We start from the raw sequence: 24,257 nt of genomic DNA, 5'->3' as shown, positions 1-24,257 counted from the left end.
TTTCAAGCGGACTAGAGTTTGCTATTTTGTTCCCCACCAGTCTAAAAAAACCAGTTCTCTTTGCTCCAAGTGGAGCAGAATATTTGTGGAAGCAGACCAGGATTTGTTTAAAATGGATGAAAGAGCGCCAGTGTGAATGGACACTTACACAAACTACAAACAGATTCAGACATTGGTAATGTAAAACTCAAAACAATGACATACTTAGTATATACCACATACAAGGGATTGTCTTTAAGTATATTTTTTCTTCACAGAATAACCATTCTTCTCTTTAGCTGTAATTTATATTTCTTGGATCTTTTTAGGCAGCAGCAGCAGTGCTCTTGGTCTTCAGAGCCTTGGCCTGTCAGGTCAAGCCCCAAGCTCCTCTTCGCTTGATGCTGGCACCCTCTCAGACACAACAGCATCAGGTAATAAGACAATCTCCAACACAAAATGAAATAATTGTTTTTATATATAGGGTACATAAGTACACAATTGAAAGTAATTTGGAACTTTTTTGATTGGAGAAAAAATATGGCATGCATCCATTTGATGTCCAGTCATGACATATAATTTCATCAAGAGTATATCTTGTTGTTTTCAATTATGTATATTTTTTAAAAAGTACTTTTTCATTGTTTTAGTTTATCACAAGTATGCATCAATGTAACATATTTATGATTTTATGTCACACTGTTCGAAAAAGAAAACCAATCATAGCAGGTTAAAACATTTTGATTTTGAGTGTTGTTTTTTTGCATTGTCAGTGAACAAGTATAAACTAAGATCATGTATCCTGGCCAGATGACCGTGGTGTATTTACTGTTACAGCTATTGCTATGATTTCAGCCCCGGCATCAGATGATGAGGGCAGCACAGCTGCTACTGATGGCTCGACATTGCGGACCTCCCCAGCTGAGCATGGAGGCAGTGTGGGCTCAGAGAGTGGGGGTTCTGCTATCGACTCTGTAGCAGGGGAGCACAGTGGTGGGTTATTTCAATAAAAGAGGCCAGTCTATGTTAGAAAACAACAAATATGCATGTTTGATAGATTGTATGACTATTTCAAAGTTATAGTTCAGAATTGGTATAGTCAGCACATGTAAGACCTGAAGCTGTCCCTCTTTTCGTGGATCTCTTTTTTTAATTTCTAATAATATTTCACAAAGTTTCCAATCCTTTCATTCCTTTTCCCATAAAACAGTTAAAGGTCAGGGTATCACATAATCCATTATGCTATACGTTAAAGTCCTTTGGGGCACACATTTTGAAGAAAGACAACCACTACTTCCTTAATGATATATTTCATTTTCTGGTGTGTTTCCAGCTGGCATGGTTATATATTGTTTCTTTTTGCATGCTTGCATTCAGTGTCAGGACGAAGCAGTGCATATGGGGACACAACAGTTGAAGGCCACCCCGCTGGTCCAGGAAGTGTGAGTTCCAGTACTGGAGCCATTAGTACCACAACAGCACAGCAGGAAGGTGAAGGCTCAGAAGGAGAAGGAGAGACAGAGGGAGACATCCACACAAGCAACAGGTTAGACTCTTGAATGTATTAATAAATTATGAACATTATAATGAATATTTAAAAAACACATTCAATTTACCAATTTAAAAAGAAAAAAAAAACTAGCTTTTTGTGGTGAGTTGCAATGAGACACATTTCTCAATTAACTAAATATTGTCTGTTTAGTTGTGGCTATTAAACTCTAAACTGTACTATTTTCTGTTTCTTATTAGGTTGCACATGGTCCGTCTTATGCTCCTGGAGCGTTTGCTGCAGCATCTTTCTCAGCTTCATAATGTTGGTGGAGTTCAAGCCATCCCTTACATGCAAGTTGTCCTTATGCTGACATCTGACCTCGATGGTGAGGATGAAAAGGATAAGGGGGCCTTGGATGACCTGCTGTCACAACTCATTGCCGAGCTTGGTCTGCACAAGAAGGTAGGCACTGTCTTTATGATGGTTTGGACTCCAATGTCTTCATTATACTCAATCAATATCTTGGCTCTGCAGGATGTGTCCAAAAAGAATGAGCGAAGCTCCATAAACGAAGTTCACTTGGTCATCATGAGGCTGCTAAGTGTCTTTATGTCTCGTACAAAGTCTGGTTCAAAATCTTCTTCTGAGGTAAAGTCAATTAATTATTATCAAAAGAGAGTCATAATAATCATGAACCTGGTTGTGTATTCCAGTATAAACCAGTGAAAGCTCAGTATCAATATAAAAATACCTGGATCAAGGTTGAGTTAACTCAAGAATTTTTTTATAAATGGAGGAAAAAGAAAGACTGCTTGCCACTGTATAGAAATTGAGCATCATGCATGCATGGTTAAATAAGAGCAATAAAACACAGTTTAATGGATTTTTATAGCTATTTCTTTCCCTCTTTTTATCTTTTAGTCATCATCTCTGATATCCAATGCCACTGCAACTGCTTTGCTCAGCCAGGGTGCCATTGACTATTGCCTCCACGTTCTAAAGTCACTCTTGGAGTTTTGGAAGAGTCAACAGGGTGAAGAGGAACCCGTGACAACCAGCCAGCTTCTCCGCACTCACACAGCTTCCTCTCCCCCTGACATGAGCCCTTTCTTCCTGCGTCAATATGTCAAGGTAACAAGAGGGGACATAATATATATTGGGAAAAAAAATTTTTTCAAGAAAATTTGATAACTAACTATATTCCTTCTGCAATCAGGGACATGCTGCAGATGTCTTTGAGGCCTACTCCCAGTTGTTGACTGAAATGGTCCTCCGGTTGCCATATCAGATAAAGAAGATTGCTGAGACAAACCCACGTATCCCACCTCCTGTGTTTGACCATTCCTGGTTTTACTATTTATCTGAAGTAAGTTACTTGATATATTTGCCAATTCATTAATTTTCCCTGTTTATTGCCTATTTCATGCCATTCACAAAATCCTCTCACACCTTGTGTCTTTTCAGTATCTGATGATCCAACAGACACCATTTGTTAGGAGACAAGTCAGAAAGTTGTTACTGTTTATCTGCGGCTCAAAGGAAAAATACCGCCAGCTGCGAGATCTACACACTCTTGACTCGCATGTCCGCAGCATCAAGAAGCTACTGGAAGAACAGGGCATCTTCCTCAGAGCTGGTGTGGTCACCGCCACATCAGGTTCAGCGCTGCAATATGATACACTCATAAGTCTGGTGAGTATTGTTTTAAAGAGAAAATAAGTAGGTAAAATTGATTTGTCAGGTTTTTTCGGTTGTCTCCACAGCTACACTTAATTAGCTGGCTGATTTTTGTTTTGCACTAAAGAGGAAATTACTTTTCTTTTTGCAGATGGAACATCTAAAGGCATGTGCTGAAATTGCAACACAGAGGACAATCAACTGGCAGAAATTCTGCATGAAAGATGACTGTAAGTTGTTCGAAAGCACTTCCTATAAGTGGAAACAAACTTTTTTGGCCAGTGTTGTTCATATTGACTGTATATCCTTATGTTTATCCTTTTCACTCTTTGTTGTCCAGCCGTGTTGTACTTCTTGCTTCAAGTCAGCTTCCTAGTTGATGAGGGTGTTTCTCCAGTTCTGCTTCAACTCCTCTCCTGTGCCCTGTGTGGCAGCAAGGTGCTGGCCAGCTCCTCCTCTACTGCTTCTTCATTCTCTGGAGGAGGCTCTGGTAGTGCTGGACAGGCAGGTGCTCCTCAGTCCTCTCAGAGTAAATCCTCCAGTAAAAAGAGCAAAAAAGAAGACAAAGAAAAAGACAAAGAGGGTGAGAAAATGTAACACATGTTCTGACACAATCTAATAATTCTTCTATTAATAATATGACTGTATATGGCTGTGATTTAACCTTCAGCTTGATCATAACCCTAAAAGGGTTATTTTTTGGAATAGCAGAGAAAGATAGATACTTTTTTTCCTGACTGGATTATATCTCTGTGAATTGATCACAGGTGATGGTGTCAGCAGCCAAGAGGACCAGCTTTGCATGGCTCTGGTCAGTCAGCTCAACAAGTTTGCAGACAAGGAGACACTCATCCAGTTCTTGCGCTGTTTCCTGCTAGAGTCAAACTCATCTGCAGTGCGCTGGCAAGCACACTGCCTGGCGCTTCATATTTACAGGTACTGTTAAAATACTGACACAGTAACAGTGTTTTAATCCCCAATATTCAGGTAATTGAGATGTCAGAGCCGGTGCTGTTGGCTAATGTGAGTCATTTTCCAGGAACTCCAGCAAATCTCAGCAGGAGCTGCTGCTTGAGCTCACTTGGGCCATTTGGCCAGAACTCCCTGCATATGGCCGCAAAGCTGCTCAGTTTGTTGATTTACTTGGATACTTCTCACTCAAAACCCCTCAAACAGAGAAAAAGGTTTGATTTATTTTTAATCCTTCAATGGCTGCATTTTTTTTCCTATTTCTACTGTATTTATTTATTCAAATATGACATGACAGGTGATTGATCAAATGATAGTTGAGTCATTAAAAGAGAAAGGCATTTGAAAAGTTTTTTTTTTTAATCAGTAAAATGTGAAATGAAATGTACGCATTGTATGAAGCATTTTCATCACAGAGCAAAGAACTCAAAACGATAATATACAATTCTTTTGTGTTCCTACTGCAGCTGAAGGAATATTCACAGAAAGCTGTGGAAATCCTGAGGGCACAGAATCATATTCTGACAAATCACCCCAACTCCAACATCTACAAGTATAATTCCAAAAACATTCTTTCTCGCAAGAAATATACTGTTAGATACAATGAAACAATAAGATAAACTGTGGCTTTGTCTTGCAGCACTCTCTCCGGTTTAGTGGAGTTTGATGGATTTTATCTTGAGAGTGACCCCTGCTTAGTCTGCAACAATCCAGAAGTTCCTTTCTCAGTAAGTGCAGCACAACCTCAAAGAGTTCAAATAAAGACTCTTAAAAGGAAATAATTCTAGTGTCTTCAGACTTATGCATATGTTAAAGCTCTCTGCTTTGCTTAGTTAGTATTTGAACAACCAGATGCTCAAGTTGCAAAAGCCTTCGCCTCCTTATCTGCACTAATAAAATCAGACATGAGTGAATTATGATTTGTGTAGAGCAAAGAGCAAAATACAATAAAAATGCTATAAAAATGTTGGTTTTTTTTGAGAATTTTGTTTGTTTTTTCCTACAGAATATTAAGCTATCATCTATCAAAGTGGACACCCGTTACACCACCACACAACAAGTTGTCAAGCTGATTGGCAGCCACACCATCAGCAAGGTCACAGTGAAAATTGGCGACCTCAAACGCACTAAGATGGTCCGCACCATTAATCTCTACTACAACAACAGGACTGTGCAAGCCATTGTGGAGCTTAAGAATAAGTATGTTTCAGCAGAAAACTGTTGATCTTTGTTTTGTACCTGTTATTTATTTATTTATTTTTTAAAATAATTTTGTTTTAAGCAGTGCGACTTGTTTTAGTTACCAAGTTTGATAGGTGGCCACTTTCTTGCTTCTTCACATACACTTTCACGTATTAAGTTAAATCTCTTATGTTGGACCTTTTTTCAGGCCTGCTCGTTGGCACAAAGCCAAAAAAGTACAGCTGACTCCAGGGCAAACGGAGGTGAAGATCGACCTTCCTTTACCTATCGTCGCATCCAACCTGATGATCGAGTTTTCAGATTTCTATGAGAACTACCAGGCATCCACTGAGACCCTGCAGTGTCCACGCTGCAGTGCTTCTGTCCCTGCTAACCCTGGCGTGTGTGGCAACTGTGGTGAGAATGTGTATCAGTGCCACAAGTGCAGGTAAGCAGTTGTTTCCCTATGCTAGTTATATCTTAAAAAGATACTTAGGAATATGAGAGATGCTTATTATTATTATTATTTTTACTCATCTTTCAGGTCCATCAACTATGATGAAAAAGACCCCTTCCTTTGCAACGCCTGTGGTTTCTGCAAATATGCCCGATTTGACTTCATGCTGTATGCCAGGCCATGTTGTGCAGTGGATCCTATTGAGAATGAAGAAGACAGGAAAAAGGTAAGATACTCTTGTAGGACTAACCGAGTAAACTCAACCATATTGTCACTTTTTGCAGAAAAAGTATATACATTACTTTTGAAGTCTGCCTGTTATAGTCTTGAATGTATTAATTCTTTCAGGCTGTGACCAACATCAACACCTTGCTGGACAAAGCTGACCGGGTTTATCACCAGCTAATGGGCCACAGGCCCCAGTTGGAGAGCCTGTTGTCTAAAGTTAATGAGGCAGCACCAGAGAAACCCCAGGTTAGTCACAGGGGGAGCTGAAACATTGCTTTTAAAATCTGAATGATGAAATGCACAAATAATGTCAAGCATGTTTGCCTTTAATTAAAATGTAAATGCACTATGCACAATTTCGGCTGATATGTAGACATTATACTGGAGGGATTTCAAAGAGTAGTTGTTTTTTTTCTAACCGTAGTATTGTTTCATGGTATTCTCTTTGTTTCTTTCAGGATGACCCTGGAGCAGGTGCAGGACTTGGTGCATCCTCTGCTAATGTGAACAGATATATTCAGCAGCTGGCTCAAGAGTACAGTGGAGACTGCAAGACATCATTTGATGAGCTTTCAAAGATTATACAGGTCAAACAGAATGAAATGTCTTTTGTGGCAGAAAAAAAAGAAAATACACTTACATAATAGTATCTGTATTCTTTTGTTTATAGAAAGTGCTTGCATCCCGCAAAGAGCTCTTGGAGTATGATCTACAGCAGAGAGAGGCTGCCACCAAGTCATCCCGGAGCAGTAGTACCCACCAGCCCACATTCACTGCCAGTCAGTACCGTGCCCTGTCTGTGCTGGGCTGTGGCCACACCTCCTCAACTAAGTGTTACGGCTGTGCCTCAGCTGTCACAGGTCACTGTATTACACTGCTCCGTGCTTTGGCCACTAACCCAGCCCTTCGACAGATCCTGGTCCTTCAGGGTCTCATTCGTGAGCTGTTTGAATATAACCTGCGGCGGGGTACAGCAGCCATGAGAGAGGAGGTGCGCCAACTGGTCTGTCTCCTCACCAGGTATGTTCCACCTTCCCATGCCCTCTACTACTCTCTGAATTAAATAGTGACTTATAGTTCTTCAGACATTCAGTTGACTACATTGTGGTACTTGAAAACCCATGACAATATTTGCAAAAAAAGTGAATCTATACTTTTTATGTATTTATCCTTTGTGCGTATGCAGTGTTTGAGACAGTTCTAAATTATCTTGTTCTCTGTTGTCTTTTATATTTTCCTCATTTAGAGATCACCCTGAAGCCACTCAGCAGATGAATGACCTAATCATTGCCAAGGTGTCTGCTGCCCTCAAAGGTCACTGGGCTAATCCAGACTTGGTAAGTTTTTCTAATGTAATACTGCAACATTAATTGTATTTTAAAGATCAAAGCTCAGTTTTTCTCTTAATGTACTTCTTGTTGTTTTATCAGGTTAGTAATTTGCAGTATGAAATGCTACTGCTGACTGACTCCATTTCCAAAGAGGGAGGATGTTGGGAGCTAAGGTTGCGTTGTGGTAAGCTTAATTTGTCATCATCAAATTGTAAAAAAATGTCTTAATTAACTTCATCTGGAGCTGTGACTTAAAAGAAGAGCACATTATGTCTATGACTGATTGTTTCAGATTTCATGTTTTTACACCTAATTAGGGAAGGGGCGTGTTACATCCGGTACATCAGCCCTGCTTTAGTTTACATCTGTGTAATACTCAGAAAAAGTAATTATCCTGCAACACCCTAACATTAATATTTTGTAAATTTAAAAAGAGAAAGAGAGGAAATTACAGTTGTTTCTTATTGTGCTTATTAGGTTGTTGACTGATTTGCACGTCTTAACACCTTTTTAAAATTTTTCCTCCTTCTTTGGTAGCTCTCAGTTTGTTCCTCATGTCTGTGAATATAAAGACACCTGTAGTGGTGGAGAACATCACTCTCATGTGCCTGAGAATCCTGCAAAAGCTGATAAAACCCCCTGCACCAACTAGCAAGAAGAACAAGGTACATAACTGAGTGTAATTCAGATTTCTTCATTGTTGGCATCTACTTTGTGCAGTTCACATATAAAACTGTGAATGAATGAAAACAATAAACATTTAGGTCCAGCCAGCCATTTTAGACTACGCATATAAATGTCATAGCACAATTTAAAAGCTGGGATATTTAAGATTCATCCCTTTAAAGCATTTTTCGCTCCACACCATAATTTCTTTTGGTGCCTGGAGTCTTTTTTTTCAAGGTTCCATGTTATACAAAATTAACTTTCTAATGGTTTTTCTCAGCCATGTGTGTCCACATAGCCTGTGTATGAGGTCAAAAATGACAATTATGTCACATCTCTTGCGTTTTGCTCCACTTTTTATTGAATATGTATTCAGATAGGTCAGTCTGACGTTCTTTTTGTGACTTCAAGAAGAGAAATAACCACTCCCCCTAGTAGTGGATATTGCTATTGGCCTGACCCTGAGTAGCTGCACCAGTCCTCAAAGATCACTCAAATCCACATCCTCTTCACAAGAGCGGCGTGTACAGGACTCATGAACATCTAGTTTCAGATACAGAAACAGCCCGTTCTCAGTAGAACCCACTAGAAGCAGTTTTAGAAAAAAAGGACCATGGCTGAATTTAGGTTAAAACACTTTGAAAACAATGTTGTTGGATCTCTGACACCCACGTAAAGTTGTTGAAAAAAAGTTTTTTGTGGGACCTTAAAAATGTAAAGAACTTGTCTTTAAAGCTGTGGCTAATTCTATGAAAGAAAAAAATGGCCTTTGAAACTGCAACTATGGCATTTAGTGCTTTCCTGAGATGCATAAACCCAGCAAATTAGCCTGTGTAATGCAAGTCAACTTTTCTTTACTTAGCTTTGTATGTGTGTTTGCTCATGTTTCAAGGATGCTGCTATTGAGTCCCTGACCACAGTAAGGCCCTACAGCAATGAAATTCATGCCCAGGCTCAGCTCTGGCTAAAGAAGGATCCCAAAGCATCATATGATGCCTGGAAAAAGTGCCTCCCAGCAAGATGTAAGTACTTTGTCTGAGAAAATATTTCGTATTTACAAGATAGTTTGTTGTCTTGTTGAACACCGGAAGTAATCACTTTTCTGTGAATCCAACGACAGGTCAAGAAACTGTGTCAAAGCCTCAGGGAAAGACCGAGTTGCGAAAACAGTATTTGCTTGAAAAATATGTTTGGAAGTGGAAGCAGTTCATGAGGACCAGGAAGGGTGAAGGCCTATTCCCCCGCCTGCTGAAACTGAGCCATAACAACTGGTTGCGGCAGGTAATCAAACGTTTTAGTCACAATGGGGAACTTTTGGTGTACTTAAAACTGAGAAACTGATTTTTGTGTTGCAGGTTCTGTTCACACCTGCCACACAGGCTGCAAGACAGGCAGCTTGCACTATTGTGGAGGCCCTTACCACAATCCCTAGCCGCAAGCAACAGGTCTTGGACCTGCTTACCAGGTATGAGGCTTTAAAGATAAACATGCAACTTTGGCAATTATCATAGACTGTATTATAGATGTACTATACATAAATCAGATTTATGTTGTTTTTTACATTACAGAAAAAATATTCAGTAAACCTAGGCTAAAGCAACCATATTGAATAATATAATGTATAAGTTCAGAATCAGGTATTTTTCTCTTGTGCCCTTATTTTTAATTGTAACATAAATTATTATTTGCCACTATAACAGTAACTTGCTGTAAATAGGGATTTAAAAATCTGTCTTATCAGTGACACAAATGCTGTCAGTGTGGCTTAAAGATGGAAGGAAAGGCTGATTTTCACTAGTTGTTTATTTATTGGCAAAATATTCTGCTCTTATCAAGAGGAAAGCAGTTAAACTTACTGTGTGTGTGTGTGTGTGTGTGTGTGTGTGTGTGTGTGTGTGTGTGTGTGTGTGTGTGTGTGTGTGTGTGTGTGTGTGTGTGTCTGTGTGTGTCTGTGTGTGTCTGTGTGTCTGTGTCTGTGTGTGTGTGTGTCTGTGTGTCAGTTACCTCGATGAGCTGAGTGTAGCTGGAGAGTGTGCTGTGGAGTACTTGGGTCTGTACCAGAAGCTGATCAAGCCAACACACTGGAAGGTTTACCTGGCTGCCCGTGGCGTTCTGCCCTACATTGGAAACCTGATCACCAAGGTAATGCTTAAGTAGAGTTGTTGCATTTTAGCAGAATTTCAGTTTTTTAATCTAAATAAAAGTTTAATTGGCTTGGGTACAATTAAGATAAATCTAAGCCTTGACTTTAAAAAGACAGTTTTCTCTGACCTATGTCTGTTCTTTGTGTATGAGTTGATCTAATATAATAGAAATAGTCTCCGTGCATGTAATTGATCTGTGATATTTTTTTTCTGTTTAGGAAATAGCCAATCTTTTGGCGCTGGAAGAGGCTACTCTCAGCACAGACTTGCAGCAGGGCTACGCCCTCAAGAGCTTGACTGGTACATTTGCTTCCATTTTGTTCATGTAAACATTAAATCCTCCAAGCTTGTGAAGAGTGGGTTGAAAATGAGACTTCAGATCACCAGAACAAATCTAACAATTTGTAAAAAATGAGTGCCAGAGCAGGCATTCAGGTGATAATTTTGTGAACGTTATTGTCATGCCTTTCCTGAATATTAAACTATTGTTTTTGGGTGCATTTAGGATTGCTGTCCTCTTTTGTGGAGGTGGAGTCGATTAAGCGTCATTTCAAAAGTAGGTTGGTCGGCACGGTGCTGAATGGTTACCTGTGTCTGAGGAAATTGGTGGTTCAGCGTACGAAGCTCATCGATGAAACTCAAGACATGCTGCTTGAGATGCTGGAAGACATGACAACAGGTCAGCATTGTCTCCGTCTCAACTAACAGACTGTCTTTGCTGTTGGGATGATCCTTCATGTATTATAAGCACATCTTTAATTTTACCCAGAGACTTGAGTAAAATGTGAATCATAAATCTACTTGTGCTTTTAACTGGATCTTGTTATGTTTGTAGGTACTGAGTCTGAAACCAAAGCCTTCATGGCTGTGTGCATTGAGACTGCAAAGAGGTACAGCCTGGATGACTACAGGACTCCTGTGTTCATTTTTGAGAGACTTTGCAGCATAATCTACCCTGTAAGTTTCTTTAACCCTGGTCAGAGCAGCAACAATTGTTTATATTAAAAACCCCACTACAACAACATTATTATTAATTATTTTTTTTCCTCTCTGTAGGAGGAGAATGAGGTGACAGAGTTCTTTGTCACCCTTGAAAAAGATCCTCAGCAGGAAGACTTTTTGCAGGGTCGCATGCCTGGAAACCCCTACAGCAGCAACGAGCCTGGAATTGGCCCTTTAATGAGGGACATCAAGAACAAGATCTGTCAGGACTGTGACCTGGTGGCACTTCTGGAGGATGACAGTGGCATGGAGGTAAAATTGTGTGTCTTGTTTTTGATTTCCTCTTATCAAATGTCTGTTGCTTATGAGGCTGTTATTTTTTTTTGGCATATTTCAAGAAACAAATCAGATAATCCTCTATTTCCCTCAGCTTCTGGTAAACAACAAAATCATCAGTTTGGATCTGTCAGTGGCAGAAGTGTACAAGAAAGTGTGGTGCCCAACAAATGAGGTAAGTCTCATCCATCTGTCAGTAAATAAATTACACTTTGTCATGGTTTTATTCAGGTTAACATGAAAGTATTTAACTAATGGAAAACGGAAGGTATCAGTCACTGAGTTTATTTGCCTTTTTTCATGAAGGGTGAGCCCATGAGGATCATCTATCGAATGAGAGGTCTACTTGGCGATGCCACTGAGGAATTCATAGAGTCACTTGACTCAACCACAGGTTTGATTTCCTGATCATTTTCTTTTTCATTTGTAGTCAAGTAAACCAAGTCCACAGTTTCCTAAATGGATTTTGATCCATTGGTGCATTTTTTGGCATTAGAATGTATTTTTAAAAAATTGTACTATGTTTTTTATTTCAGATGAGGAGGAAGATGAGGAGGAAGTGTACAAAATGGCTGGAGTCATGGCGCAGTGTGGAGGACTGGAGTGCATGCTCAACCGGCTGTCAGGAATCAAAGACTTCAAACAAGGAAGACATCTGCTGACTGTAAGCCACATGTGTTTACTTTTATATATCTCACCTAAACAAATCTGAAATATTTTTCACCCTAAAGAAAACTTTATTCAAAGAAATATGTTATGATCTTCATCTACAACGAAACTTGTTAGTAAATGCTGTTATGCAGAATATGCTAAAGATTGTGTTTCTGTCTCACTCAGGTTTTGTTGAAGTTGTTCAGCTATTGTGTAAAAGTGAAGATCAATCGGCAGCAGCTTGTCAAACCAGAGATGAACACGCTCAACGTCATGCTGGGAACTCTAAATCTGGTGAGTTTTACAGTGAATATAATGAGATGATGGTGAACAGTTCATTAGAACTTGGATGCAAGCTTTTCAGAAATGATTATCAGCAAGAATCTGGGTTTGAAGGATTTTTCTGTCTGGTCAGGCTTTAGTGGCTGAACAAGAGAGTAAAGACAGCGGTGGAGCCTCAATCGCAGAGCAAGTTCTGAGCATAATGGAGATCATTCTGGATGAAGCCAATGCTGAGATTTCAGAGGACAAGGCAAGAACAAAAAGCAGATTCCGGCCTGTAATTTTAAAAAAAAAAAAGTGTATCCAGACTTTGGACTCTATATTTAAAATTGCTTGATTTTATTTTAATGGAGATGTTTTTTTTTCTTTTTGCAGGGAAACCTGCTGCTCACAGGAGACAAAGATCAGCTTGTCATGTTGTTAGATCAGATCAATACTCCTTTTGTGCGCTCAAACCCCAGTGTGCTGCAGGGTTTGCTGCGAATCATTCCATACCTGTCTTTTGGGGAACTGGAGAAGATGAAGATTTTGGTTGAACGCTTCAAACCATGCTGCAGCTTTGACAAGTGAGCATCACTTCGCATTAAACAAATATATAAATCCCTTGACTGTTTTTAGAGATTATAAGCAGAATTAAGCTTGTTTGACACATTTCTTCACTGTCAAGTATTGATTTTAAGTTAGTAAAACTGACTTTTGCATTTGTTCTCAAAGGTACGACGAGGAGCACAGTGCGGATGACAAAGTCTTTTTGGATTGCTTCTGTAAAATTGCTGCTGGAATAAAGAATAACAGCAATGGTCATCAGCTAAAAGATCTCATTCTCCAGAAAGGAATCACACAGAGTGCATTGGACTACATGAAGAAACATATCCCAAATGCCAAAAAGTAGGTCTCCCTTGGCCTTTAATTCCCCCCAAAATATCCCTAGTATATTAGATGCTAAACTTATTGAACAATTTTCCGGGTTTTCCAACAGTCTGGATGCTGATGTCTGGAAGAAGTTCCTCTCTAGACCAGCTCTACCCTTCATTCTCAGACTTCTCCGTGGTTTGGCTACTCAGCATCCACCCACGCAGGTAAAAAATATTCTGAATCTTCAGTGGAAAGTTTTAATGGCCAATACGACGACTTCTATAGTTCTCCTCTCTATATGAGTCGTTAAAACATGACTTAAATACACTTGATCCAGCATCAGCAACACATCATGATTGGATGTCTTTCTCTCTTTTTTTTCCCCAGGTGCTGATAGGCACAGATTCAATAACCAACTTGCACAAGCTGGAGCAGGTATCCAGTGACGAAGGCATCGGAACTTTGGCAGAAAACCTCCTGGAGGCGTTGAGGGAGCACAGTGACGTCAACTTGAAGATTGAAGCCGCCCGCAGAGAGACCAGAGCAGAGAAGAAACGTATGGCAATGGCCATGAGACAGAAAGCCCTGGGAACCCTGGGCATGACGGTACTATTTTTATTTTATGAACTATTAATTTATTTGTCCAGTTGTTTTCAGACTGTTGCAGTGTTAGTCAGTAGATTTTTGTTTAATGATAAATAATGCGTTTGCTTTTCAGACTAATGAGAAGGGACAGGTCGTTACAAAGACTTCGCTTTTGAAACAAATGGAGGAGCTGATAGAAGAGCCTGGTTTGACTTGTTGTATCTGCAGAGAGGGTTACAAGTTTCAGGTACATCAACATCTTTAAGATCATATTTGCACTGATTTTAAAAGTTCTTATAAAAAGATAAAATGAAAGAAAAAAAAAAAAAAGATTCACACAGATTCATTCAAATCTTATGCAGTTCCCAAAAAATAGGTCTGACCTTTCAAATCATGTAGTTACAGGTCAGGGCATCAGTGAGCTGGGCTTTTTCTAGCACCCAAAATGCTTTGCAAATGGGTGTTGATTACTGTCTTCTTTCATTGTGGAACCTTGCATTTAAATGAGATACTAGTTTTTTACAGCACCTTTTAGTTGCATCGTTGCAGGTTTTGTAGTATACAAAAATATACATACTGTTTTTGTCTAAATCTTCAACTTGTGAACAACACTATCACCTGCTAAAGATGCTTATTGTAAAAAAAGAAAAATTAATTGTATATGGGCTACTTATTTGAAATACTATGTACAAATAACTTGACATCTAATGTTATGTTGAAACGTGTTTTAAATTGACATCTCCCTTTTTTTTTTTTTTTTTCCTCCTTCTTTTCTCCCAGCCAACCAAAGTCCTGGGTATTTACACTTTTACAAAGCGTGTGGCTTTGGAAGATTTTGAAAACAAGCCTCGTAAGCTGCAGGGCTACAGCACTGTGTCGCACTTTAACATAGTCCACTATGACTGCCATCTGGCAGCTGTCAGGTAGCTAAAAGCACCACCCTCTTTTCTCACGCTGATGATTAGACTGCCATTGGCCTCTGTTCTTATAGCCCGTTTCATTTTTCTAACATGTCTGGTATCTTTGCCCTTAAATCAGGCTGGCTCGTGGGAGAGAGGAGTGGGATAGTGCAGCTCTCCAGAATGCAAACACAAAGTGCAATGGACTGCTTCCTGTGTGGGGGCCGCATGTACCAGAATCAGCCTTTGCTACATGCCTAGCAAGGTAAAAACATACATCAGCACATTTACACACAACTGCAACTCCACTTCAATTATATAGGCTCTTTAAAATCAACACAGTTGACCAAGTTTACATCAAAATAAATGGAATGAAAACAGTTTTTTTAAAGAAAGGATAAGAAAACATGTTGACCAATAAACAAAACCTCCATTAAACTAAGTATATAAAGGAAGAGAACCATAAAAACAATTGAACTAGTTTTAAAAGTCACAGAAACAAAATGTTTTATGCCATGATTTAAAAAGAAGTGGACAGGCCTTCCTAATATGAAAACAAACATTTTCTCTGTGCAACACAAATGATTCCTGACTGGATATCCTTCTGCCACACAGGCACAACACATATCTTCAGGAGTGCACAGGCCAGCGGGAGCCCACGTACCAACTCAACATCCATGACACCAAACTGCTCTTCCTCCGTTTTGCAACTGAGCAGTCGTTCAGCGTGGACACAGGAGGTGGAGGCCGAGAAAGCAACATTCACCTAATTCCTTACATCATCCACACTGTGCTCTACGTCCTCAACACGTATGTTTTTTTTTTTATGTGGATAAATATTCCTGCCTTTGTGTTTTATGTTTCCAACTCTCACTCAATTTTATTTAACAAATCCTCTCAACGTAGAACAAGGGCTACGTCCCGCGAGGAAAAGAACCTGCAAAGTTTCCAGGAGCAGCCATGTGAGAAATGGGTGGAAAACTCTTATGAGGTTGAAGGACCACACTATTTCACCATCCTGACAATGCACATCCTACCGCCCGAACGATGGAGGAGTTGTCGTTTAAACTTCCTTCGAAGACTCCTGGTCACTGCACACGCTCGCAAGATCTCTGCAGTCTCCACAAACAAGTAAGACACTTTACCCTCTACTGAAAGGTTTGTTGTTCTTTTTGCGGCTGATTAAGGGTTAATGCACCTTTAATTAGTAGTATTCGGTGTCGAAGAATTTAGCTTTGGAGCATTTTATTCCAGCGTTTGCTCATCGGACATTGGCTTAGTAAAGTTCGGTATAGTGTACAAATGGTTTCTATTAACCAAACATTTTTAACTTTAAACAAGTGCCTGTTTTTTAATCCTCTTGTTCTGTTATCAGACTTGCAGATAAAACACCAAAGGAATATGCAGTCTACCGCTCACCTCTTCTCTTCTGGGGCCTGGTGGATCTTGTCTATGACATGTTCAGGGTAAATATTTCTGGTGCCAAATTAAGCTACATCTTGTCCTAAATCATTGATTTAGATTTGTGGGGGTTTTTTGGACTGTGTTGTTACCTACAGGTGAAAGTCAAACATGATTCAGAATAATGTTACTGCAGCTGCAGTCATTTGACCACAATGCTCTTTGTTTTACATCTATAGAAAGTACCCACCAGCAACACAGAGGGGGGCTGGTCCTTCTCACTGGCAGAATATGTTCGTCACAACGACATGCCCATCTACGAGGCCTCTGAGCGTGTGCTCCGGGCTTTCCAGGATGAACTCATGCCTGCTGAGTCTTTGTCAGAGTTCTTTGATGTTGTAGGTCAGTATCCACACACTCAGTGTACTTAAACTGCCCAAAAGATGCTAAAAATTAAAAACATGTTTTGTTTTCACTAAAAACAATAATTGGCTTTTAAAAACGGGGAAAATGTAGAAATGTCTATCCGGTAGAACCATGTTTCTCTTGCAGCTCTGCCTTTTCATTTAAAATTCCTGTTATTTCGCTTTTACCTAAATTGCACCTTTCTTTGCTGTTGTGTCCAGGTCTCCTCTCCGAAATTCCAGACCCAAACCTCTTCCTGCAGGATTTGTTGAACTCTTTGCCCTAATCAACCTCAAATGTTTTGACACACAACAAGCCTGCAAATAATGTTGGGAATCTACCAGCTGAAAAAAAAAAAAAGAGAGAAAAAAATCCTCGGTTTACACACAGACACACACCGAGACACACCAATACTATACACCATGCTTCTTACTCGACTCCCATCCCCCCATATAACATCTCAAAGTTAACTAAGTATAAACTATATGTAGTTTAAAAGAAAAAGAAGAAAAAGAAACTTCCACTTTTGGCAACTTCTCTGTAACACTGACACAGTGCTGTTAAAGATCAAGGAGGATTTAAAATGCTTTGGTTTAGAGTTTAAAGAAGACATGGCCCAGGTTTGTCCGCTTGACAGAAGATCAGATTACAGGACTCAACTTGACCATTGGAAACATTTGATGTATGTTCTGGTTTGCAGCTGTTACCACCATCAAAACTAAAATTTTACACTGTATTTTTCTGTCTTGACGGGCTGAGAATTAAGCTGCTCAAGTAAAACGCGTATAATCTGGTTGATGGAAATGACTTAGGAATTCTGTTTTGGGGTCATAGTTTTGGCTTTAAACGCCTAACTACAGGCTGCAACGTTAAGGTAACTAAAATGTTTTTGGGATTTCACCCACCACATATTAAGTGTGGCATTTGATTTTATCTTGTTTTTCTTTTTGTTTATCTGTTTGCTTTTGATCAGTTTTTCTTTTTTTTTTTTTTTTTATGGACGAAGGTTTCATTGTCACATTTGCAAACTCCTGTCCTTTATCTTGGGAATGTTGCTATTTGGTCTACATGTGGGTACTAACTGGAATTAGAGTGACAGAGGGGGGGTGATATGTTTAAGGTTTTTCTTATCAGCCTCAGGATCAGAACGGGGGAAAGAACAATGGACGAGTTTTATTTTCATCCATGAAGCTATGCCTTTGAAGTAAAGTTTGAACTTGTGAAAAGAATCCATCTGTTGCAATGAAATATCCGACTTGTCTAAGTTAATAAAACAGACTTGCATTATATCCCCACAACAAGTTTTTCTTTGACTAATGATTTTGTCCAGTTTGTGTCCATCCCAGCACTCCTTTCATTACTCCTGCCTCTCTGCTCTCCGCAATTTACAATTTTCTTCAAAACTGCAGAGGATACATTTGTGTCAATCCCAGAGCAGATTTATGGAGAGCAAGGTATCACAGTTTCACTTGGTAACTAATTTGGCTTACAGTTGACCAAAACTCTCATTGTACTTGGAGTTGAATGCATGGTGTGACGTTCCCCCAGTTGTTAATTTGCCTTTTCCCACTGCTACAATGTTTAATTGTTGCTGGATGTCTGCTTTTTGAATTTAGCCTATGATTAATAAATCTGTGATAATTTAAAATCTGGTTCAAAGTAACCTTTTGTTCCCACTGCTGTTTGCATTTTTAAGAAACAAATGTGTTGCCTTTTCCATTTTAAGACATTACTGTGCATTTTAATGCTGTTGAAACATGCTGTGAGGAGGACAGATTACAATTATTTTCAAGGATTTTGTTTGAGGTAATTCTATTAAATGAAGTGATGCATAACTGCCACTAGGGGGCAGCATACACTATACATTACAACAAGTGCCCAAGTCCGGTCCTCAAGATCTACCAACCTTCAACTGTAAGATGCAACCCTTCTCTAATACCTGAATCAAATATGGCTCTTTATCAGGTCTCTGTAAAGCTGGATGGCATTTATTTAAAGGAATTCATTCATGTAAGAGAAGGTTTGTGAGGAATTTGCAGGATAGTAGATCTGGAGGACCAGACCTGGGTGTACCCCTGCATTGAAATACGGGACATGAACGCTGCAGCTTCGTCTTAAATAATTAAATTTAAAAAAATTGTGGAAGTTAATGTTTACTTTGCATTTAGGAAGTTGCTTGTACAATCCATTATTTATGGTAAAGAAACGTATTTACAACACTGATGAAGTCATTACTGTTTATTTCAAATTGCACAAGAAAGTCCATATTGCACCTTTTCACTTATGGCTTTCAGCAAAATATTTGACACATGATTACAAAGAATTTACAAAAACTAATGCCTGAACATAAACTTTTTATACAAAAAGTCTGACTTTCACCACCTTCAATAGCAATGTCTTTTTTAATCATTTGGGATGTAGGGTATAGAACAGACAAAAGCTCATTTGAGGATAGACTTTAGATTATTCATATTATATATATATATATATATATATATATATATATATTTGCTTTAGAACATGGACTGTGATATATACTACCCACATGAAACGTGTCTGTACTGTTATTACTGGCAGCACAGTGGTGTCACATCCCCAGTAGGTGAGGGGAACAGCCTCATGGCCTCTTATGAGGTTTTGGTGTAGCCATTATGGAAAATGAAGGCCTTTACCATAAAGGCGACCATCTCGTCCCACACGTCTGAACTGGTTATTCCTGTGCTGAGTTGGCTTTCCAGTGTTGAACGGAGCTCTGTCTGTGCACTTCTTCCAAAATTCAAGCATCCAAAATGCTCATCTTACACATGCTAAAGGTAAAAACATAAAAAGAAGACACATTTAAATCCGGCCATGAAGTCATTTCTGCTGTGAAGAACATAGCTATAATGAAGGCAGATGGTCCCAATCCCCCCCCCCCCCCGAATAAACTAATCGTTCTGAACCAGTGAAAAGTTAGTCATTTTGTCTTAAAAAATCTACCTTGAAGTCACAGCAAATCTTTAGATCACTACTTGTAAATGTTTAAGTACATACTCTGCAGCAACAACCATACAAGAACAGGGTAGACTAGACTGAATGACAACCCCAAGACAGCATAACAAGTACCATAAGTTAAAAACAGGTTCCACAAAACGACTTGAAATAAGTCAAGAATTATATGATTTTTCATTTTCAACTCACATTGTGTGTTGATTCCTCATGAGTCAGGCAGCATCCACAGGCAGAGGTATTTGGGGTTATGGTTTTCTTTGGCTTATATACTTCTGCCATCTTTCCCATCGATTTGATGTGATGATGGTTCTCACAGCATTCGGCCAATCAGAAAGCAGTCTGATGACAATAGCATGTGAATGAATCTGTTGAATTCATAGGCTACAATGGCCCCAGTCCAAACAAACAAGTGGGAGGGTCCATTTGACAACCTCTTGTCACTCAACTAATACTCAGCAATAAGGGAGATATCCTCGTCAATGTATCAATAGGTGATGATATGTGGTGGGAAGACCAAAGAAAAACAGACGTCCAACAAGTGTCTCCATTTAGTAACAGGGTTGGAGATGTTAAGTGACTCAAAGAAGCCTGTGCTTTCAGGTATTGGCTATTCAGGTAATGGCTAAAACGTCAGTAAAGTGCTGAATCAACAAAAAAAACTTTCTTTTTTTTTTTTTGCTTTTGTGTGTAGTGTTGGTATTTTGTGACCCTCTGAAAGGTTGATTCTTTTTCTTCCTGATACTAACTTCGTGTTCAGTTTTCATCAAGTAATGCTGCTGTTTAGCTCACAAGCACAGGATTCTTAGTTTCATCCACAAATTCTAAAACTATAAAACTTGCCAGAAAGTTTGAGCCTTCACACACCTACAAAACACTCTTTTATCCTTATTTTACTTTTTGTCTCTATTTCAGCCTCTCCGATTCTCACGGTGAGCTTCTCCCATGTTTGATTGTGTGCTTTTGTTGGCCAATATATCCAGATGGTGAGCCTGGAAGCCCTGTTGACAACCCTGTCTTCCTGGGTGTGTGTGCGTGTGTTGTAAGGGGGGGGTTGGTCACTCAGTCTTTGTTCGATGGAGCACACTTCCTTTGTGCAGCCTGCCTTGGAGTCATTAACACTGAAGTGTGGGAAGCCTGGGACCACAGCGGCTCCCACGTTCCACACAGGCAGGAAGGGAGCGTGTGACTGAGACGTGGCCAGCGGCAGGCAGAGCAGCCAGCTGCGTGTGTGTGTGTAGGGTGGGGAAATGAATGAGTGTGGTTGTCTGTTTGAGTTAGATTGCCTGATGTGCTGACATGCACCCAGAATGTGAAACTTAAAACTGAAGCATGAGCTTCATATTATCTAAATTGTATTCACTACTCATCAAAAACTGTTTTTAAAAACTGGGCAGTCCTTGCCTTCCACTTTAGAGTATACAGGAAGGAACACACTGATCTGGCGTCCTTCACCAAGCAACAGATTAATAAGATGAAGTCTGTGAACATCAAGTTTTGTCATAATTCTAACACTTTGCAACATATTCTTCTTAAATTCAAAACTGACTTATTTTTCCAAGAGTGCTTATTCTTAGACAGATTATTTTTTACCTAGTATTGATAAATATTCTCTATTAAAAGTGGACGAGAGTGTCTGCAGTCAGGATCCTCAGTCCTGATCTTTGAAAACCGCTGTCCTGCAGGTTTTAGAGGTTTTCCTGCTGCAGTACACCTGATCATTAGGTGAGCCTGAGTTCATATTAAGAACTGCTTCATAAGTGACATTTTTGGAAAAAAAGAAAAGAAACAAAAAAAAAAAACCCAACAGATTTTTAGTTGTGCATGTCCCCACCATACTATTTCCCAGATTCTCCCCATAGTCAAACTTTTATATCGTGATTAAACCAACAGAGAGTTTACCCTGTAACCCAGTTGTGACTCGATGAAACAAACGTGTCCCTACTGGCTTCCCTCTCAATCCTGGAGTGAAGCCCGTGTCATATGTATGTCTTCAAAACACCCAAACAAGTTAATATTGTTTGAAAATGAGAATTTCTTTGACAGAAGTCATTTCTAATATTTCTATAATAATTCTCCATGAAAATTATATTAGAGCCAAATAATTTGGGAGAAAAAAGTAGAATTTTATATATATATATATATATATATATATATATATATATATATATATATATATATATATATATATATATATATATATATATAATAACTAAAGAAACAAAGTAATTTTTAAATTGCACATAACCTGCTTTTTCTGAGATGTGTGTATACAAATTGGTCATTTTTGGCTTTAGAAACATGTAAAAAGTAAGAAGTAAAGTAAGACCAATGTTTTATTAAGCTCTCATGCTGTATCCACAACAGTATTATTTAGTAAATTTAATTTTTTTATTGCAAAACTTTCAAAGAAACCCATTTCTTTTAATCTGGAAGCTGTATCAACTGTTGCTGCTTTGCTTCAAACAGGTGGAAGTGGCTGCATGTTGGTCTTTTCTAGCGGTTGGCCCTCTGTAACACCCACGTGTGCCTAGTGGTGGAGGCACTTTGTCTTCAATTACGTGGCAGTGGAGATGACATGAGACAGCGGCATGCTTTCCTCTGGGGTCACCACTTTCCCATATCAGCACAAGCGCCGGGTCAGTCCACTCCCCCCATCGCTCCCGCCTTCACTACCAACTCCACCCCAGGCTCTTTCTCTTGCTGTCTATTCCTCCACCTGCTCCCCAGAGGCACACTCATTGTCCACACGGCTATAAACACTTCATTGAGCATGTGGCAGCCCTGCGTTCTACAAAGCCCTTCCCAGCACTTTCATTGGCCCAGGGACTGTGAGAAACTTCAACACGCCTAAGACTCACACATTCATATGGAGATTTGGGGGTATAAATACAGGGCAAAAGCAGAGGAGATGACAGTTCAGACTTAACTGGCTCTTCAGACTGAGCAGAGACGCTCTGAGTCTACAGCAATGGCACCTACTGTTTTTGGACAACCAAGCAAGGATCATCTTACCCCTGCTCATAAGGTAAATATCCTCCTTTTTTCCACATTGCTCTATTGACCTGTGTTGACAGAAAATTCAATTAAACAACATTCAAGTGGACCTAACTCTGTTTCTTCTGTTTTCTGCAGCTAAGAAAGCCAATGGTGGAGAAATTGCGCAGAGACCGAATTAACACCAGCATTGAGCAGCTGAAGTCTCTTCTGGGCCCTGAGTTTCTTAAGCAGCAGCCTGACTCCAAGCAAGAGAAGGCAGACATCCTGGAGATGGCTGTGTCGTATCTGAGAAGCTGGCAGCAGCAGAAGCAGCAGCAGACCAGACTCCTCTCTGGCATCATGACTGCAAGCGATGGTTACTCCCACTGCGTCCAGGAGGCTGTCAGCTTCCTGACTCACTGTGAGGTCCAGACACAGGCCCATCAGTTGCTTCTCAGCCACTTCCAGGGCCTGCAGACATCCAACAGGGCCAGCCTCAGTCCTTGCAGCGTCTCTCCTCCTGCCTCCCCTCTCCGTCAAGTCAACTGCAGTAAAGGTGTGAGCCCCGCCAGCAGTGATCTCTGGAGACCCTGGTAGGATGGAGGAAGCGTCGCCTTCACACAGAGAGAGAACTACGTCTGTGAACGTCATGGACAAAAAGTTGAGGACTCACTGGAGTCCGTCTCATTTTGCTTTGGCAGAAGATTGAATATTGAGTGTTACTTTGTGTAACAAAATTGGCACAATGTGCCTGTATTCCTGAGGAAGGACTGAAACGCATCAGGTTTAGCTGATTGTTATAAGAACACCATGTGTATAGAATTTACACACTTTATGTTACAGTGTTTGCACAGTGACTGTGTTTATTACTCCTTTGGGGAAAACTAATTCCAACTTTTTCTTGTTTTTATTGTTTGTTTTGCAAATATCAGTTTATTGTATTAACCACATTGGTTAAAAACTACAAAAGTATTTGGACACTTGATTGATGTGATTACTGTCTATCTCTGATACTGAGTATCACAGACTAAAATGTTTTATCATTCATTGATAAGTTAAAACAAGCCATTAAAGGATCCAATGGATCTATTGCTACTGTACCATCTATTTGTTATTGTAAATCCTGTAAGGATTATTTTTTAACAATTTATGATGCCGATTTGTATCCAGCATTTAGGAATGTGATGACATTCAGCTGTATTTTGTCTATTTCATAGATGTTTTCTTTAACATTCCAGTAAAAACCTGGAATTTATACCTTTTATAAAGGCATTCCATTTAACTTCAAGTATCTTCTCGAAGAATCTGTTGTGTTGCTTCCTTGAGAAGTTTATTTTTGAAAATGTGCAAAAAATAATAAACTGAAAACTTCACATGAAGTTTTGCAAACAAAAAGTGTTTTTAATTTTCCCTTTTTTTCAGGTAGTTGATCTAATGTATTATTAACTAGCTGAATTATTGTGAATGAAAAATGAACTTCAGAATAACAAAATCTACACTCAAACAGTCAGATTTGTCAACTGAGAGCACAGTTTTAAATAAATTCTTATTTATTAAATTCTCTTTATTCTTTTAAATTTAAGTTTATAAATTCTAGTAAAGAAAGTCAGGCGGACCAACTTCAAAACAATACAGCTTTGTCTCATGTAGAAGTCTGTTTTGGTCATGATTAATACTTATCTAGTATAAATAGTTTGTATGAAATGGTTTTAATTAAGTCCACATAACCAAGAAATGGAGACTATTACATTGAAATGTAACAAAGACCAAAGATATAGTTTTAACAAAGGCCGACTTGCATCATTTAAA

The 24,257-nt window shown here is 39.3% G+C and overlaps 1 protein-coding gene and 1 pseudogene across 10 annotated transcripts in view; both read left to right on the top strand.

Annotated features, from left to right (window-relative positions):
- Nucleotides 1-18,587, top strand: part of ubr4 (ubiquitin protein ligase E3 component n-recognin 4) — a gene marked incomplete at its 5' end in the record, with an annotated part of 53,569 nt that extends 34,982 nt beyond the window's left edge. For 5 of the 9 annotated variants that reach the window (XM_079238689.1, XM_079238687.1, XM_079238688.1 and 2 more), the window contains 48 exons: nucleotides 309-413; nucleotides 817-972; nucleotides 1,357-1,525; nucleotides 1,729-1,933; nucleotides 2,006-2,119; nucleotides 2,393-2,602; nucleotides 2,688-2,837; nucleotides 2,936-3,163; nucleotides 3,300-3,378; nucleotides 3,489-3,731; nucleotides 3,916-4,084; nucleotides 4,188-4,332; nucleotides 4,585-4,670; nucleotides 4,758-4,845; nucleotides 5,124-5,317; nucleotides 5,508-5,747; nucleotides 5,844-5,982; nucleotides 6,105-6,230; nucleotides 6,443-6,571; nucleotides 6,655-7,004; nucleotides 7,231-7,321; nucleotides 7,415-7,499; nucleotides 7,853-7,980; nucleotides 8,874-9,003; nucleotides 9,102-9,262; nucleotides 9,337-9,446; nucleotides 9,982-10,123; nucleotides 10,344-10,425; nucleotides 10,631-10,804; nucleotides 10,961-11,082; nucleotides 11,182-11,379; nucleotides 11,498-11,578; nucleotides 11,710-11,797; nucleotides 11,940-12,067; nucleotides 12,241-12,348; nucleotides 12,470-12,586; nucleotides 12,712-12,902; nucleotides 13,051-13,224; nucleotides 13,316-13,415; nucleotides 13,579-13,797; nucleotides 13,910-14,023; nucleotides 14,557-14,699; nucleotides 14,815-14,940; nucleotides 15,291-15,485; nucleotides 15,582-15,806; nucleotides 16,051-16,141; nucleotides 16,316-16,478; nucleotides 16,703-18,587. In XM_079238689.1, coding sequence (XP_079094815.1) covers nucleotides 309-413; nucleotides 817-972; nucleotides 1,357-1,525; nucleotides 1,729-1,933; nucleotides 2,006-2,119; nucleotides 2,393-2,602; nucleotides 2,688-2,837; nucleotides 2,936-3,163; nucleotides 3,300-3,378; nucleotides 3,489-3,731; nucleotides 3,916-4,084; nucleotides 4,188-4,332; nucleotides 4,585-4,670; nucleotides 4,758-4,845; nucleotides 5,124-5,317; nucleotides 5,508-5,747; nucleotides 5,844-5,982; nucleotides 6,105-6,230; nucleotides 6,443-6,571; nucleotides 6,655-7,004; nucleotides 7,231-7,321; nucleotides 7,415-7,499; nucleotides 7,853-7,980; nucleotides 8,874-9,003; nucleotides 9,102-9,262; nucleotides 9,337-9,446; nucleotides 9,982-10,123; nucleotides 10,344-10,425; nucleotides 10,631-10,804; nucleotides 10,961-11,082; nucleotides 11,182-11,379; nucleotides 11,498-11,578; nucleotides 11,710-11,797; nucleotides 11,940-12,067; nucleotides 12,241-12,348; nucleotides 12,470-12,586; nucleotides 12,712-12,902; nucleotides 13,051-13,224; nucleotides 13,316-13,415; nucleotides 13,579-13,797; nucleotides 13,910-14,023; nucleotides 14,557-14,699; nucleotides 14,815-14,940; nucleotides 15,291-15,485; nucleotides 15,582-15,806; nucleotides 16,051-16,141; nucleotides 16,316-16,478; nucleotides 16,703-16,767 — 7,076 coding nt within the window. In that variant the 3' untranslated portion in view covers nucleotides 16,768-18,587. The remainder of the gene's footprint in view (nucleotides 1-308; nucleotides 414-816; nucleotides 973-1,356; nucleotides 1,526-1,728; nucleotides 1,934-2,005; nucleotides 2,120-2,392; nucleotides 2,603-2,687; nucleotides 2,838-2,935; nucleotides 3,164-3,299; nucleotides 3,379-3,488; nucleotides 3,732-3,915; nucleotides 4,085-4,187; nucleotides 4,333-4,584; nucleotides 4,671-4,757; nucleotides 4,846-5,123; nucleotides 5,318-5,507; nucleotides 5,748-5,843; nucleotides 5,983-6,104; nucleotides 6,231-6,442; nucleotides 6,572-6,654; nucleotides 7,005-7,230; nucleotides 7,322-7,414; nucleotides 7,500-7,852; nucleotides 7,981-8,873; nucleotides 9,004-9,101; nucleotides 9,263-9,336; nucleotides 9,447-9,981; nucleotides 10,124-10,343; nucleotides 10,426-10,630; nucleotides 10,805-10,960; nucleotides 11,083-11,181; nucleotides 11,380-11,497; nucleotides 11,579-11,709; nucleotides 11,798-11,939; nucleotides 12,068-12,240; nucleotides 12,349-12,469; nucleotides 12,587-12,711; nucleotides 12,903-13,050; nucleotides 13,225-13,315; nucleotides 13,416-13,578; nucleotides 13,798-13,909; nucleotides 14,024-14,556; nucleotides 14,700-14,814; nucleotides 14,941-15,290; nucleotides 15,486-15,581; nucleotides 15,807-16,050; nucleotides 16,142-16,315; nucleotides 16,479-16,702) is intronic. The other 4 variants (XM_079238692.1, XM_079238691.1, XM_079238690.1 and 1 more) reach the window with 1 other exon arrangement.
- Nucleotides 18,588-22,338: 3,751 nt separating this feature from the next.
- Nucleotides 22,339-23,045, top strand: LOC306755407 (transcription factor HES-5-like; annotated as a pseudogene). Its single transcript has 2 exons — nucleotides 22,339-22,497; nucleotides 22,605-23,045. The product of its transcript is annotated as a transcription factor HES-5-like (transcript).
- The last annotated feature ends 1,212 nt before the right edge of the window (nucleotides 23,046-24,257 follow it).

The sequence above is a fragment of the Telmatherina bonti genome (genome assembly GCF_933228915.1).
Source record: "Telmatherina bonti genome assembly, chromosome: 4".
Classification (NCBI taxonomy): domain Eukaryota; kingdom Metazoa; phylum Chordata; class Actinopteri; order Atheriniformes; family Telmatherinidae; genus Telmatherina; species Telmatherina bonti.
This window is presented reverse-complemented; position numbering and strand designations above follow the sequence as displayed.